At 47.6% G+C, this 16,657-nt stretch overlaps 1 protein-coding gene across 1 annotated transcript in view; it reads right to left on the reverse strand.

The window, feature by feature from the left end:
* RTN3 (reticulon 3) overlaps positions 1–16,657 on the reverse strand; it is a 40,544-nt gene that overhangs the window by 13,329 nt on the left and 10,558 nt on the right. Inside the window, exon 2 of the mRNA XM_081967902.1 lies at positions 157–2,181. Within this exon, the coding sequence (XP_081824028.1) occupies positions 157–2,181 (2,025 nt within the window). The remainder of the gene's footprint in view (positions 1–156; positions 2,182–16,657) is intronic.

Raw genomic sequence — 16,657 nt, forward strand, 5'->3', positions numbered from 1 at the left:
ATTATTATTATTAAGTGGGATTTTACAAATAAGAAGGCTAAAAAGTAAGCTTATCCAAGTATCCACTGTCAACCCAGTGAAAATAAATAACACAACACCCATGGTTCTTGCAGGGAGCCACCTGCAAGCCATATCATTACCTTCTCGTGTGGTTACCTGAGAATTCAGCCAGTAATTTTGTAAGGGCATGTAGCACAGACGGCGGCTCGGGAGGAAGCGGATGAGAAGTTTTCCCAAGACTGACGCTGGCGGGAACCAGCATCACATCGACGGCCTGCTCAAGGCAGAGAGGTCTCTTCTCCAAGGCTGACTTTGGAGCAGAGGCTAGCGCGTCGGGCGGGAACTCACAGTACTGTCCAAAGTGCCTCCCTCTGGGGGGAGAGAAGAGCGTGGGTCTCTCCATCTCAGCTTTCCTCCCCACCTCTTTGAGGGCTGTGATGGTGATGTGCTCGTGTTCGAAATCCTGCTTCACTTGGGGCGGCGGCGGCTGAAAGTAGGGCCATGCCCCTTGGGAACGAGCGGCCTTCAGCTCCGCCTCCGAGAACATCTCCACTGGGTCTTCCGGAGATTCAGCCCCCTTGGATTTTAAGCACTCCTTCATGAAGTCCATAAAACTTTCACTGCCCAGACCATCTGGGCATACCACCTCTTTGACGCTGTCCAAAGTAATCTTTCGCGAAGGGTCTTCGGCCTTGGGCGTCTTCCTCGGCACCTCCAGTTCTCCAGCGTCGAATGCCTGCTTGACTTTAGAAGGTGGGCTCAGACCAGGTTCTCTGGAGGACTGAAATGCAGGAGACGGTCTCTCCGTAGCCTGGATTACTTTGAACTCATCTGTCAATCGCCAACGGCTTTCCAAGGACTGGGAAACCATTTGGTCTTCTTGAAGCTCATCAGATTCCTCGTCCTCATCTATATATTCGATTTCTGCCTCAGAGGAGCCGATGAGTTTGGAGAAGCCCTGGCAATTCTCAGCCACCGCCTTATTCGGGAATGTCAGGTCAGCGGGAACATCTTCGATGACCGTGTCATCAGATTCTCCAGAGCTATCCGCATCAGCGGTTTCAGGCAAGCAGGGATTGGGCCAAGAGAGCTCGGTTGTCGTCTGGACAACTTCCGGAGGAGCACTTTCCACCACAGCAACGGCTTGGACAACCACAGCGGCTTGATCCTTGTCTACTTTTGGAGATGGCTTGCCTTTTGGGTGGAGGCTGATTGTCACAGGCTGGTGAGGCGTGGAAGCCTTGCTGGTTTCTGTAGCGCTAGGCCTCACCACGGGTTCTGGAACACCACCGCCTATTTCGCCGGGTGAGGCCTTAAAGCTCGTGTTGATAAAGTCATCCGCCTTGTCTTCCAGATCCTTGGGAATCAGGTCCCAGTTAAGCAGTTCATTGGTGAAACTGTGTAGTTCGCGGACGCATTTGGAGACTTCCTCCAGAGCCGCCGTCGTGCCTGAAGACTGGCGGGAGAGCCCCGGTCCTGAGGGAAGCCGCCCACTGCTACGGGGTTTTGCCTGGAACTCGCAAATGCTGTCTTCTGGAATGTCGGTCAACAGCTCCCTTTCGCTGTGTATCACCCAGTTGCTCCCGATGTCCTTGGAGCTGCTGGTCAGGACCTCTTTAAACTCCTTATCAAATTCCATCTTGTCAGCAATGACTTCAAAGGGAGATTCAGGGGAATCTTTTTCTGCGGCGGGCTCAACGGCGACCCCAGGAGACACGGTGGAATGTGAGCTGAGAATCTCAGAAGGAACCTTCTCGCGTCCATCTTCCGAGCTGGCCAACGTGGCGTCTCCTTTTGACGCTCGTTCTTCTTCTGGCCGGCATCCATTCTGATCAGTCTTATCATCCAGGGGACCGGCTCCTATGAATTCACCCTCCCGCGGAGAAGTCACTTCGGTGACAGGGCCGCGGCTACGAATTTTGGATCCCACCGAAAAGGACAATTCCATTTGGCGAGGAGATGCCACCGAAATGGTCTCTATCTTTGAACCTTCCTTGGTCCCTTGGACGCTTCCTTGTTTTGGTCCTTCCTGTTGTTGGTCTTTGGGGAGAGTAGATTTGCTGTTGGCTTCCCTCTGATTCCCGGAATGCATTAAATAACCTCCAGCTGATGGAAGAGAAGAAAGGAGCAGGGAACTGCTTCCAGCAAGCTGAATCGTGCCAAGGAAGACTTCCCCGATTTAAACAGGGAGGGATACAGAGAGAGAGAGAGAGAGAGACGCACACAGGATCGGCGACAAACGCCACAATCAAGCAGGCAACATGCTCGTCACGAAACGAAAGCCACGATTCTACCCTACCAAACTGCGCGCATGCATAAGACCGCCGACTGGAGGACAGTAATGTCGTAGGGAGGTTGCGATCCACGTAAACATTCAAAAAAAAAAAATAGTGACCGACATTTAATTTCAGGGGAGGGAGACAGCCAAAGTCAGCCAAAGAGAGAAAGGCAAAAGAACAGATCATGCTGGGCAGGTGTACAGAAGCAGCCACCCCCTGCCCCAAATGCAAATAAACCTCCTCAACAAACTGTAGAAGGTTGTCGGGTGCTCGCAGGTCAGATGTTGTAGGAATGATACAACCTGGGTTTCCCTTTGAAGTATATCTTACTTCTATGGCTATTTGGGATCACGCTTAATTCTACCTGATCTAGCTGCTGCTACTCCTAAGGTAAATATATCATTACGGGTAGTTTTCCAGTGAACTTAGTTCATTAGTTGATGTAGTGAACGTTCAAAGTCACAACGGCACTGGAAAAAAAGTGACTTATGGTGGTTTTTCACACTTACGACCATTGCAGCATCCCCGTGATCAAAATTCAGATCTTTGGTAACGGACTCGTATTTGCGACAGTTGCAGTGTCCCCGGGAAGGTCACACAATCCCCTTCAGTGACCTTCTGGCCAGCCGAGTCAATGGGGAAGCCAGATTCCCTTAACAACCGTGTGACTAACTTAACGAACTGCAGCGATTCACTTAACAACCGTGGCAAGAAAGGTGGTAAAATGGGGTAAAAATTCACTTAACGGTCGTCTCGCTGAGCAACAGAAATTCCGGGCTCAATTGTGGTTGCCAGTCGAGGTGTACCTGTATCGTTTCTTCCAGGGATAATCCTGAAAGATAATGGACTGGTGGTGCAAGGGTTGTCAAACTCAAGGCCCAGGGGCCGGATCTGGCCCACAGGGCCGTCCTGGAAACAGTGAAGGACTGGTCTGCGTTGCTTCTGCCAGCGAAAAAGGAGCTTGAGAGAGCTGGGTGTGGCCCTCCCGAGCTCCGTTTTCACTGGCAGAGGGTTGCAGGAGGCTGTCGCAGCCGAAAACGAAGCTCAGGAATCCATTTTCACTGAAAGACCGCTCAGGCCACCACCGATGCCTCCGACATGAGTACCGTTGAGCTAGCCACGCCCAACCTGGCCCCCCAACGTCAAATACAACCCTGAGGCGGCTCTCAATGAAATAAGAGTTTGACACCCCTGGATTAGGTGAACTGGGAGAGAGTAAAACAGAATGCCTGTTTTACTTGTAAAGGTAAAGGTTCCCCTCGCACGTATGTGCTAGCCGTTCCCGACTCTAGAGGGCGGTGCTCATCTCTGTTTCGAAGCCGAAGAGCCAGCGCTGTCCGAAGATGTCTCCGTGGTCAAGTGGCCGGCATGACTCAACACCGAAGGCGCACGGAATACGGTTACTTTCCCACCAAAGGTGGTTCCTATTTTTCTACTTGCATTTTTACGTGCTTTCGAACTGCTAGGTTGGCAGAAGATGGGACAAGTCATGGGAGCTCACTCTGTTATGCAGCGCTAGGGATTCGAACCGAACTGCCGACCTTCCTGATCGACAAGCTCAGCGTCTTAGCCACTGAGCCACCGCGTCTCCTTTAGATCTACAGACAAAGGCAACTTTTGCAACCTTAACACACACCACCTATCCCAAACATTTAATTGCCCAACTGCATCATTGACCAATGGGAAGCCAGCTGAAAACATGCTCCAGCTTGATCAACTGTGTGGCAGGCACTTCTAGTGTGACCTTCCCAACACCTTCTCACTTTTATAGTTGAACATGGAGTCTTAGTGTTGGACTCCTGAAAATTGGAAACGCATCTGTGAGCTAAATTCTCAGAACAAGCCCGCTAACAGAGCTGGCAGCAGAGTTGGATAGTGAGGAGGTTGGGGAGGAACATGGGCCAGTCCTGGAGGCTGGGGAAGGCTCGGATGAGGGCTCTGTGTTGGAGGCAGAGAGGGGGCCAGGGCCGTCTGACAGTTATCAGCTGCCTTCAGAGTCAGATATCAGTGAGGCAGAAGAACAGCTGGAGCCTGTTCCCAGTGTGTGCATGCGCAGAGCTGCGAGACGAAGGGAACAGCTAAAGAACAGGGGTCGACTTGGGAGGAAGGCCACAGGTGGACGATGAATGGCCCCTCCCAGAGGAAATAAAAGAGGAGCGAAAGGGGAGTGGGCTTTTGCAGGAAGCAATTCATTCATCTGATCGGTTCAAGCTTGGAAAAGTCCTGTTTGACTCTGTGCCAAGTTTGGCCTTGCTCTGCATTTGGCCATTAGGTCTCTGGCAGCATTTCAAGGGAAATAAGATGGGTGTTTATCAACATTCCCCTGTAAGACTGTGGCAACTCGAGCAGACATCTGTCGGAATCTTCACAGGCTGTTTGTTAAGCCTTGCGGGCTTGTTCATTCGTTTCAGGAGTGTGAAGATCTGTCCCTGAATCTCAGAGACTCTGTGCCAAGTCTGTCCTTGCACAGCACCTCATTTGGAAAATATTTACATGGCAGCTTTCCAAGCTAGATAAGGTCTGTGGTCATAAATCCACCTTTGAAAGACTGTTTGCCAGGCCTTGGCTGAAGGTGAAGGAGAGGAATTCACATTCGATTAACAAAAGGGGGTTTTGTCGGCTTCGTGTTTGATAGGGAAACCTAGATCAGAACAGTCGGCTGCCGTCCCAAACACAAAATTAAGCTCCAAAGATACCGCAAATCCAAACTTTTCACCCTAATACTGAAGCACGAGTAGTCCTTGAGTGATGACAGTTCATTTAGTGACTGTTCGAAGTTACGACGGCACTGAAAAACGACCACTTTCTGACTATTTTTCACACGATCATTTCAGCCCCCCCCCCCCGTTTTGTTCAAAATTCAAACGCTTGGCAAGTGACTCATACTTATGATGGCTGCGGGGTCACGCGACCCCCCCCTTTTTGCGACCTTCTGACAAGGGAAAGTCAAGGGGGGAAGCCAGATTCACTTAACAACTGTGTCACTAACTGAACAACTGCTGCGACTCCCTTAACAACGGTGGCAAGGAAGCTTGTAAAACAGGGTCTCCCTCAGCGGCAGTAATTTTGGCCTCAGTTGTTGTCGTAAGACAAGGACTATCTGTAGGGCAAGATTTCAGCTCTTGTCAAGAATTTTAAAAAAAGAAAAATCTCACGCAAAAATTCTCTGATTCTTACAGAAAATCTCAGGAAGTTGTCGTGCCATTCCCAAAGACACGGTTGCTATACAGTCGGGAATAGAATAACAAAGTTGGGAGGGACCCTGGAGGTCTTCTACTCCAACCCCCTGCCCAGGCAGGAAACCCTATACCACTTCAGACAAATGGCTATCCAACATCTTAAAAACTTCCAGTGTTGGAGCATTCACAACTTCTGGAGGCAAGTTGTTCCACTGATTAATTGTTCTAACTGTCAGGAAATTTCTCCTTAATTCTAAGTTGCTTCTCTCCTTGATCAGTTTCCATCCATTCATTGCTTCTTGTTCTACACTCAGGTGCTTTGGAGAATAGCTTGACCCCCTCTTCTTTGGGGCAGCCCCTGAGATATCGGAGCACTGCTATCCTGTCTCCCATAGTCCTTCTTTTCATTAAACTAGACATATCTAGTCCAGAGGTTACAGCAGGAGGAGGTTACTGCAATTTGGTGGGTAAAATTGATCTTGCTTTCGCACGAAACCTTTGATTTGCAGGGACACGGATTCCTTTGCAGGCCAGAAGTCCAATGTCTGGCTAACTGATGCCTCCAATTTAAATGAAGTCAAAGTCTGTTATCTCGAAAGGGAACGACGACCTTCAGCAAAATCAAGTGATCTGCAGCCGCCAAGGCGCCTTGGCCTGAATATCCTGCTTAGTCACGGCCCTTAAAGAGAGATAGAAAATTCATTCTGACTCTCCTTCAAACAAATAACACCGGCGACTTTCGTGGTGTGGAGATAATAGCTTGGTCCTTTGCACCAACAAGACCAAGGAGCTTATGGTGGACTATAGAAGGAGATGATCAGATATCCAGCCCTTGCTTATCAAGGGAGACTGTGTGGAGCAAGTGGCCAGTTTTAAGTTTGTTATCATAAAAAGAGGAGCTGGCTTGGGGCTCTCACATCGCAGCCCTGGTCAAAAGGGCCCAGCAGGGATGATACGACCTGAGACTTCTCAGGAAACAACAACTGAATGGAAAACTGCTGGTGACCTTCTACCGCTGCACCAAAGAGAATATTTTAACTTACTGCCCCTGTGTCTGGTTTGCCAATTGCACAGGGGCAGATAGGACGGCGCTCCAGAGGGTCAACGTCATTGCCCAGAGGGTCATAGGTTGCCCTCTCCCCTCTTTGGAAGCGCTTTATAGCCCCCGTGCCTTAAGAAAGTTCAAAACACCCTTAAAGATCTATCTCATCCTGGGCATCCTTTTTTTTTTTGAACTATTACCATCTGGCAGCCGGTGCCGGAGAATAAAAACCAGGACAAATAGGCTGAAAAACAGCTTCTATCCCAGGGCAGTAACTATATTGAATTCTACGGTACAGTGCAATATTAATGCAATATCGGAAGTTTTCAGTTTCAATTATATATTGGATGTGAAGGAGGTGTGTTTGTGTTTTCATTTCGATAGTTATAACGTACACTGAAGAGGGCATTTAATTTCCTTGTACGAGGTGCAATGACAATAAAATAAACTAAATAAAGAGATGCTAGCACCCCAATCACTCAGCAAGCGCCCTGAGAACGGAAGGGATTATTATTATTATTATTATTAGCAAAAGTTTGGGGTGGGGTAGCAGCCAAACACTGCTGGGCTTTCTTTGGATTCCAACATCCCAAACTGGGGTTTCTCGCTCCAGAGAAAGTGTTCTGGTTTGCAATTTGGTCCCTGGATGAAATTCCCAGCCAAGCCCTAAGTGCCTGCAAGGTTAGAGAAAGTTGGCTTAGGAGTCCTAAGGTATTGAGGTATTTTTTTCCCCCTAACAAAAAAGGCTGTACAATGAGATTTCCTGGATGATTCATTTACAGAATTTATGACCCTTCATTGCAAAGCAATGAGTCAAGTGAGTAGATCCACTCATCGTTTATAAAGTCATGGTAGTTAAATAGGAATGTCATCCGTTTCTTGGAAGCTTTATATATTAATGAATATTTGTTGTAGTAGAGGGAGTGGGACTGCTATAGACTTTTTTTTGTGGGGGGGAAGGAGGGGGTAACTGAAACCGCTTATGAAGGAAAGGTGCTGCATTTGAGAGATGCTGGCCATTAGATCGCTTCCCATTTTGGAAAAGAGTTTAGACTACTGGTTCTTAGTCTTTACTTCACCATAAGGTAAAGGTTCCCCTCCCACATATGTGCTAGTCGTTCCCGACTCTAGGGGGCGGTGCTCATCTCCCAAGTATCTGCCGATCACTGCAAAACTTGGCAAGGAGTCTCGCAGAGTCACGAACCAATTAAGCGAAGTAATGGTCTCCTGCAAACTCCACTCCCCTGTCGCTCCTCTTTTATTTCCTCTGGGAGGGGCCATTCATCGTCCACCTGTGGCCTTCCTCCCAAGTCGACCCCTGTTCTTTAGCTGTTCCCTTCGTCTGGCCACTCTGCGCATGCGCACACTGGGAACAGGCTCCAGCTGTTCTTCTGCCCCACTGATCTCCGACTCTGAAGGCACCTGATAATTGGCATACGGCTCTGGCCCCTTCTCTGCCTCCGAGCCCTCATCAGAGCCTTCCCCAGACTCCAGGACTGGCCCAGGTTCCTCCCCAACCCTCCTCATTGTCTGAATCTGCTGCCAACTCCGCTAGCCATTGGCAGGCCACAACCCTCACCTTCAGAGGTTGTGGATGCTCTCCATCACTGGAGGTTTTTAAGAAGGGACTGGATAACCATTTGTATAAAGTGGTAGAGGATCTCCTGCTTGAGCAGGGAGGTTGGACTAGAAGACCTCCGAGGTCCCTCCTAACTCTGTTATTCTAAAGAGACCTTAGAAGCACTTGGGATGGTGCCCACTATAGAGACGAGAGATGGAAAGAGATGTCAGAAGACTGGAGGACTCTTGGATTAAAGCTTTCAAAACAGAATGAATCCGAGAGGGCTCCGAATGACAAAACTTAAAACCAGCTTTGCCAGGCCACTCCGCCTCCAAAGGACTACAGCTCCCAGAATTCCTAGCTAGCACAACTTTGGAATAATAAACTGACGCGCTGCCCTGATTCACAAACGGTGACGAACGAAGCAAACCATTCGGGAGTGCTCAAACCTGGGTTCGCGGTGCAGCCCACACGGAATGGCGCGCTTAAATCAAGGATTCTTCGATAAAACCAAAGTCATACTACATTGGCGAGGTTCGTAAAACACCTCCAACTGAATCCAATCCAAGCATCACAGACCGGCAACCTCGGTGACGAGCGTCCCAAAGGTGCTTCTTCAAAAGGTAACTGAACTTTCTCTTTGTTTGAAGACGTTTCGCTTCTCGCCCAAGAAGCTTCCTCACTTCTGAAGAACTGAAGCATCTTTGGGACAACCGTGTCCTGGCTGACTTGAGTATCTACACAGACCATGGCTGACCTCTGTCTCTGGCAGGAGTCTGCAACCTTAAGAGCGATTTGGACCTATTTCCCACAGAAAATGCTGGGAGGCACAAAACCTGAATGGGCGTGGCCAACTTGATGCCACTCACTCCCACCCAGTCACATGACCCCAAGCCACACCTACCCAGGTTCTGTGGCTCCCGGAGTTTTCTTTTGTGGGGGAAACGGGTACCTCTCTCTTTCTGTCTCTGTCTCTTTTTTTCTCTGTGTCTCATTCTCTCTCTCTCTCACCGTGCTCTCCTACCCAGCTTCACGTGTCGAGTGATTGGGAGAGGAGGACAAGGGACGGGGCTAGACTACAGGGAGCCACAGCAGAAGGACAAAAGCGCCGCAGGTTGCCGACACCTGGCCTAGCCACCTCTCCAGCCCCTTCTCAACATTTTGTCCTGGGAGAAAAATGTGCCTCTCCTTCACAGTTTTCTACAACCACTCTAAAACCTCCTTGCACCTTCCAAAATAAATCTTTCCTTCCTTCCTTCCCTTCTTTCCTTCCTTCCTTCTTTGCATTCGGTATTTCGGGGGACATAAAACAAAACCAAAAAGAAAAAGCGCAAGCTTAACGAGACAGAAGATGGGAGGTGGACGAAATAAATTCACGCAAGAAACACAGCGCGGAGAAGCAGCCACTGAGCCAGAGCACGTCGACAGCACCACGATAGGAACATTTCAGCGTTTTGTAGCCAAGCTGGGTCCCCGGTGGACGCGGAGGGAGGAAAAAAAAAAGCAGGAAGAAAAATGTTTTACAGTTTCCAGAAAGAAAGAAAAAAAAGAAGGGGGGAAAAAAAAGGCTGTAACTGCTTTCCCGCTCCTGAAATATCCCCCCCTCCCAAGTCTCTTTTGGGGTAGCTTCCTATTCCTACAGCAGTGCTAAAAAACACAAAAAAACCACTGAGGCTACAATTATGGACGTTCAAAACCTCTATTATTGAAGCGTCCTGCAAGGCACAAGATACTATGCTGGTATGTTTCTGCCACGAGGGTCAAAAGTATCCCCCCTCCCCAAAATCCTTCAGAGGTGGCCATAGGTGGAAGTTACAGTTCTAGACCAGTGCCCCCCCCCCATTTTTGGGTGGGGTGGGGGACCAGGGACCAGTTCCGTGGAGAGAGGTTTTTCCGCGGACCGGAGGGGGACGTGATTTGGGATGCTGCCTTCATCCCACAGACGGGACTTCGATTGTTGGCACAGCCAGGTTTCTGACATGCCCCGGACCGGGGAGTGGGTTGGGGACCCCTGATCTAAAGCCCTCCACTCCTACAGAGCCTCAGGTAGCTTCTTCTTAGAAAACCGAGCCGAGGTGGCGCAGGGGTTAGAGAGCGGTACTACAGGCCACTTCTGCTGACTGTTAGTTGCAGTTCGGCAGTTCAAATCCCACCAGGCTCAAGGTTGACTCAGCCTTCCGTCTTTCCGAGGTGGGTAAAATGAGGACCCAGATTGTTGGGGGCAAGAGATGCGGGAGAGAGAGGTTTCTTAACTTCAGACCCTTAAAGATGGGTAGAATTCTGGGAGCTGTAGTTAGTCTACATATCTTGAAGCATGATGGCTGGGGAATTCTGGGAGTTGAAGTCCATCCCAGTGGCCAATTTTGAGAATCACTGCTACAGATCCTCTCTCCCCCCCTCCCCCCAATCTAGCCTTCTTTATATTTGTTGGGCCTACTGGAAAGGCAACACAGAACAGGAAAAACAACTTTGGCAAGAGAGATTTGCTTGGAAAAGCACATGACTCGGTCACTTGGAAGCCGACAAAGGAGATCTTGAGTCTTCTTAAAACTATCAAAGCTTCACTGTTTAGAAAGATTATTATTGGCTTTAGATTTTTTCCCCCTCCAGTTTTGCAGATACACGCAATGGTGTGGCCCGCCAGCGGCCAGCAGAGCTGGCAGCAGATTCGGACAGTGAGGAGGTTGGGGAGGAACATGGGCCAGTCCTGGAGTCTGGGGGAGGCTCAGACGAGGGCTCTGTCAGAGGCAGAGAGGGGGCCAAGGCCACCTGGTAGTTATTTGTTGCCTCCGGAGCCTGAAACCAGTGAGGCAGAAGAACAGCTGGAGCCTGTTCCCAGTGTACGTGTGCGCAGAGCTGCCAGAAGGCAGGGACAATTAAGAAAACAGGGTTGACTTGGGAGTAAGGCTTGGAGATGATTGGCCCCTCCCATAACACATAAAAGAGGAGCGAAAGGGGAGTGGGCTTTTGCAGGAAGCAATTAGTTCGTCTGGTCAGTTCAAGCTTTGAAAAGTCTTGTTTAAGTCTGTGCTAAGTTTGACCTTGCTCTGCATTTGGCCATTAGGTCTCTGGCAGTATTCCCAGGGAGATAAGGTGGGTGTTTAACAACATTCCCCTGAAAGACTGTGGCAACTCGAGCAGACATCTGTCGGAATCTTCACAGGCTGTTTGCGAAGCCTTGCGGACTGTTCATAACCATAATTTACAGCCAACAGAGGGTTTTGGGGGCTAAGATTGTGATTTATACTTTCTCAAGGAAACCTAGGTCAGAACACGCAACTCAAGTGTGCTCTCATCAGTGCCCCTGTCTTGTTCTCCTGCAAATAGAATCAGATCGGATCAGAAATTATCCACTTTCAGATTCCTGGGAAGGGCCTTGCGCTGATGGATGCAACCTACCGTATTTTTCGGAGTATAAGATGCACCTTTTCTGCCAAAAGAGGGTGAAAATCTGGGTGCGTCTTATACACTGAATACAGCATTTTTGGCCTCACAAAACCCCGCCCCTTTTGCAAAAATAGCCATGCATAGCCTTTAGGAGGCTTAGAGAGTGGTCCTGGGGGCTGGGGAGGGCAAAAATGAGTGAAAAATGGACCACTTTTTGCTCATTTTTGCCCCCAACCTCCAGGAGCACTCTATAAACCTCCTAAAGACTATGCGTGCCCTTTTTTGACAAAAAAACGGGCAGTTTTTGGGAGGCATGCAGAGTGCAAAACCTTTTTTTTTTATTTGCCTCTTCAAAATCTCGGTGTGTCTCATACTCCGAAAAATATGGTAACTTTTTCCTTTTTTTAAAAAGAAAATAAAAAGCTCGTTGCCAATTCTGGTCCATCCAGACCACAGGCTCAGCAAACGGGCTCTTCAAGACTTTCCGAAAAGTCTGTAGAGATTTCTCAGCCATCCCGAACATGGGAAAAGCATCTTCGGGACAACCTTTTCGGATATTTTTGCGACCTTTTCCAAATTCCAACGCTTAGCCTTTTGACCAGAAATGATTTTAAGGGAAAGCCATGGACGAGCGAGCTGCGGGACAATCCCATTTGCGGGTTTGACCGAAAAAAAAGGGGGGGGGAACCTTCTCTTATCCCCAGTTACAGCCTCTTTCAACATTTTTCTTTCAGAAGCAGGGTGGGGGTGCGTGGGTGAAGGGTGGGGGGATTGTACAAGAAAATGACAAACTTGCCTTGTGAGGTCGAAAAGAGAGAGACAGGCTGAGAGGAAGTAACAAAGCAATCTGAAAGGGAAATACACAGGATGAGACGTGATAACCCTAAAAGAGGAGGCAAGCACTTTATATGGTTAATCAGGAAAGGGGCCAAGACACCTGTTCTCAGGTGCCCGGCTGGAAAACGGTGACGGGGGGGGGGGGTGGCAGGGGGGAAATGGGGGGACTGCTCACTCAGTTTGATGCAAAGTACATAGGAAACCCCAGGGCAACTGCCCAGCTCCACCCATCTGCTCCAGAAGGGAAAGAGGAGCGGGACATGAGCATTAACTTTAGTGGTTCAGTTTTTAAAATCAATTTCAGTAAGACGCAAAATTGGCATGGGATGGATTAAATCAGGGGTCCCAAAAGGTTGGGGAGGGGGGGGCACTGGATCAAATAGCTGACAATAGCTAGCTGACAAATCGGACTTTTCTATTTTTTAATGGGTTGGCACCTGGGGGCACTGCAGGGAGGGGGAGGGAGTCTCTGCTTTTCACAAAAAGCACATTGTACGTCCTTGGCAATGTGATGCAGCCCACCCCCCCCCCACCCCTCTGGCTCCAGCGTGCAACGTTCCAGGGGAGCGAGCGCAAACAAACTGACTGCGTTTATAGAAAAGGTGCATCTCCGGAATAAATGAATCACACGCAACCTTTTTCTTAAAAAATAAATAAATAAAGTTGGTTATAATCCTCCTCCTCCTTCCTGCCAGGGTATCTCCAACCTCAGCAGTCCTCCAAAGGAGCAATTGAGTCTCACTTGGTCACAAGATTATAGAATTCTTTATTGGCCAAGACTGATTGGATGCACAAGGAATTTGTCTTTGGTGGATGTTTATTTAGATCTATGGGCCCTTGCAACCCGGGCGGTGGTGAGTAATTGCAGAGGTTCTGGATGGTTCTTTTGGGTGACTCCCCAATGGGGATTTCTATTCGAGTGAAGTCACCCTGCCAATGCTTTAAAAACACAGGGAAAAGAATAGAATAGAATGACAGAGTTGGAAGGGACCTTGGAGGTCTTCTAGTCCAACCCCCTGCCTAGACAGGAAACCTTCTACTATTTCAGACAAATGGTTATCCAATATCTTCTTTAAAAACTTCTAGTGTTGGAACATTCACAACTTCTGGAGGCTATAATTGATTAATTATTCTCACCGGCAGGAAATTTCTTCTTAGTTCTAACTTGCTTCTCTCCTTGATTAGTTTCCACCCATTGATTCTTGTTCTACACTCAGGTGCTTTGGAGAAGAGCTTGACTCCCTCTTCTTTGTGGCAGCCCCTGAGATATTGGAAGACTGCTATCCTGTCTCCCCTAGTCCTTCTTTTCATTAAACTAGACATTCCCAGTTTCTGCAACCGTTCTTCATATGTTTTAGCCTCCAGTCCCCTAATCCTCTTCGTTGCTCTTCTCTGCACCCTTTCTAGAGTCTCCGCATCTTTTTTTAACATCGTGGAGACCGAAATTGGATGCTGTATTCCAAGTGTGGCCTAACCAAAGCCTTATAAAGTGGCATTAACACTTCACGGGATCTTGGTTCAATCCCTCTTGTTTATGCAAAGGTTCATGCGAAGGAATAATTATAAAAATTGTCGCAGGCAGCGATTGAAACCCGCGGGCAAAATTTTGCAGGTCAACGTTTATAACAGAGCCAAAGGATAACACAAGCACACATATGAATAACCAGATCGAGAGAGAGACGGCTTAAAAGCTACCTTGGAAACGTTTAAACAGGTTGAGCTCCTGAATAAACCGCTGCTGAGCTATCGAAAATCGCCCCAGTGAAGCAGTCACATTTTTCTCGATTCATCAAGAGCGAAGGGAGCGACCTACTCAAATATTTAGCCCGATTTTTGATTTGCAAATTAAGTGCTTTAATTTAATTTGCCAAGCAGCCATTTACATGCTACTTCCTGCAAGACAGTGTCAGCAACTCCATGTTTTTTGCGGAAAGGAAGCTGAGGCTGGGGGAAAAAAATAAAGTTAAAATAAAGCTATCTAAAGGCTATCTAACTGACTCATCAGGGAGATACAAAATGCAACTCCCCCTCCCTTTTTGGGGGGTCTCTTATGTATGCTGCTGGTTACTGCTTAATAAACACAAGAAAAGTTTTGTCTGCTTTTCGGGTTGGTTGGTTGGTAGGAAGCCAACCAGCCTGGCGAAGTTACCATGGGAAAAAAAAGGAGGGGAGATCAATCCATGGTGGGCATGTGATAAAGCAATTGATAAAGTGTGTGATAAAAGCATGTGATAACATTTTTGGATTAGGGTTCGCTTCTTAAGCAGAGAAAGTGGAGCGGGCTGTGAAAATATCTACAGACCCCTCGCATCCTGGGCATAAATTATTTCAATTCCTACCCTCAAAACAAGGCTATAGGGCACTGCACACCACGACAATTAGACGCAAGGACGGTTTTCCCCCGAATGCCATCACTCTGCTAAACCACTAATTCCCTCAACACTGTCAAATTATCTACTAAGACTGTATTACTATTATTCTCCTCTTCCTTCCTAGTACCTCTCTCTCCCCACCTATGACTATAAGCATGTTGTTTGTAACTTTCAATTTATATTGCTTTTATTTGTTTCTAAGTTCGATTTGATAGCTTATTAGTAACCTATGCCTATCACTAAGTGCTGTGTCTTATGACTCTTGATGAATGTATTTTATTTTCCTTATGTACACGGAGAGCTGATGCACCAAAGACAAATTCCTTGTGTGTCCAATCACACTTGGCCAATGAAGAATTCTATTCTATTTTCTATTCTTATTCTATTCTCTCCTCTCCTATTCATTTTACTTCTACTCTTCTAATTCTATTCATTCCATATTTCTATTCTATTCTATTCTAATTATGAAACTAGAACTTTTCCTCTTGGGTCTAATGGAGAAAGAATTGGAGAAAGGGTTGGGACTTATTTTACCGTAACAGAAAGAGTTGAAAGCCAATGTTTCCTTTCCTTTTTCTTTTCCTAGCCTTCCTCACTTTTCTTTCCCCTTCCCCTCTCTCTGTCCTCCTATTTGCTTTTGTGTTTTTATAATACTATAACAACCCGATAAAAAAACGTATTCAGAAAAAAAGGAGGGTGGATCTAATCAGGTCTAAATCTCAGATCTCATCTCAGCTTGATTACCTTACCTGTGCATTTTATTTACTTGAGCCTGTTTCCCACGTTTTAATGCAGTTTTTCAGGCTCTGCTCCTCGTAAGAGTTTGGCAAGTGGAAAATGTTAAGCAATTTCGCCCACAGAGCGAGCATCGAAAGTTACTGAAATCTGTTTGAAATACCAGCTCCGTTGTACAAGGAGTCCTTGACTTAAAAACTATTTGTTTAGCAACTGTTTGAAGTTACAACAGCGGGTTTTTTTTTTAAAAAAAAAGGTGACTTACAACCACTCCTTGGCCCTTGGTACCAGAAGATACAGATAGTCTTTGACTTACAACAGTTCATTTAGGGACCATTTGAGGTTACAAGGCCACTGTCAGGTTTCCGAAAGATGTCCTAATTGATTCGTGAGCCTCGAGCCAAGTTTCAAAAGAAAACCAGTCATTTATTAGGAGCACCATTTTGGCAAAACCATGTTTGCAGTCAGATCTAAGCCTCATTTGAATTATAGCTGAACTTTATGCGCTGAACTATGAGTCGACAGCCACTGTTAAAATGAGACATGCGACCCTTTTCCACACTTACGACCGTCGCACCATTCCCATGTTCAAGGGAGCAAAATTCAGACGCTTGCCCCGTGGTACGACCTTTCTTGCCACAGTCATTAAGTGAATCACTGCACTTATTAAGGTAGTAACTATAGTTGTTAAGCAAATCTGGCTCTCCCCCCCTTTTTCAATGCAGCTGTACGTTTGCACGGTCACTGAACTGCAATCAAGATGATTAGGGAACTGGAGGCTAAAACATATGATGAACGGTTGCAGGAACTGGGCCTGGCTAGTCTAGGAAAGAGAAGGACGCGGGAAGATAGGAGAGCATCTTCCAATATTTGAGGGGCTGCCACAGAGAAGAGGAAGGGGGTCAAGCTATTCTCCAAGGCACCTGAAGGCCAGACCTGGAAATAAGGAGACATTTTCTGACAGTGAGAACAATCTACCCATGGAACAGAAGCTGCCTTCAGAAGTTGTGGGAGCTTCATCCCTGGAGACTTTTAAGAAGAGACTGGGTTGCCCTCTGTCAGAAATGGTGAAGGATCTCTTGCTAAGGCAGGGGGTTGGACTAGATGACCTAAAAGGTCCCTTCCAACTCTGTTAATCTGAATCTAAGTTGATCAAAAGCCTGGAGGCTAAAACATACGATGAATGGTTGCAGGAACTGGGCATGGCTGGTCTAGGGAAGAGAAGGACCAGGGGAGACATGAGAGCATCTTCCAATATTTGAGGG

Source organism: Natrix helvetica, assembly GCF_964273705.1.
Source record: "Natrix helvetica genome assembly, chromosome: 16".
Classification (NCBI taxonomy): domain Eukaryota; kingdom Metazoa; phylum Chordata; class Lepidosauria; order Squamata; family Natricidae; genus Natrix; species Natrix helvetica.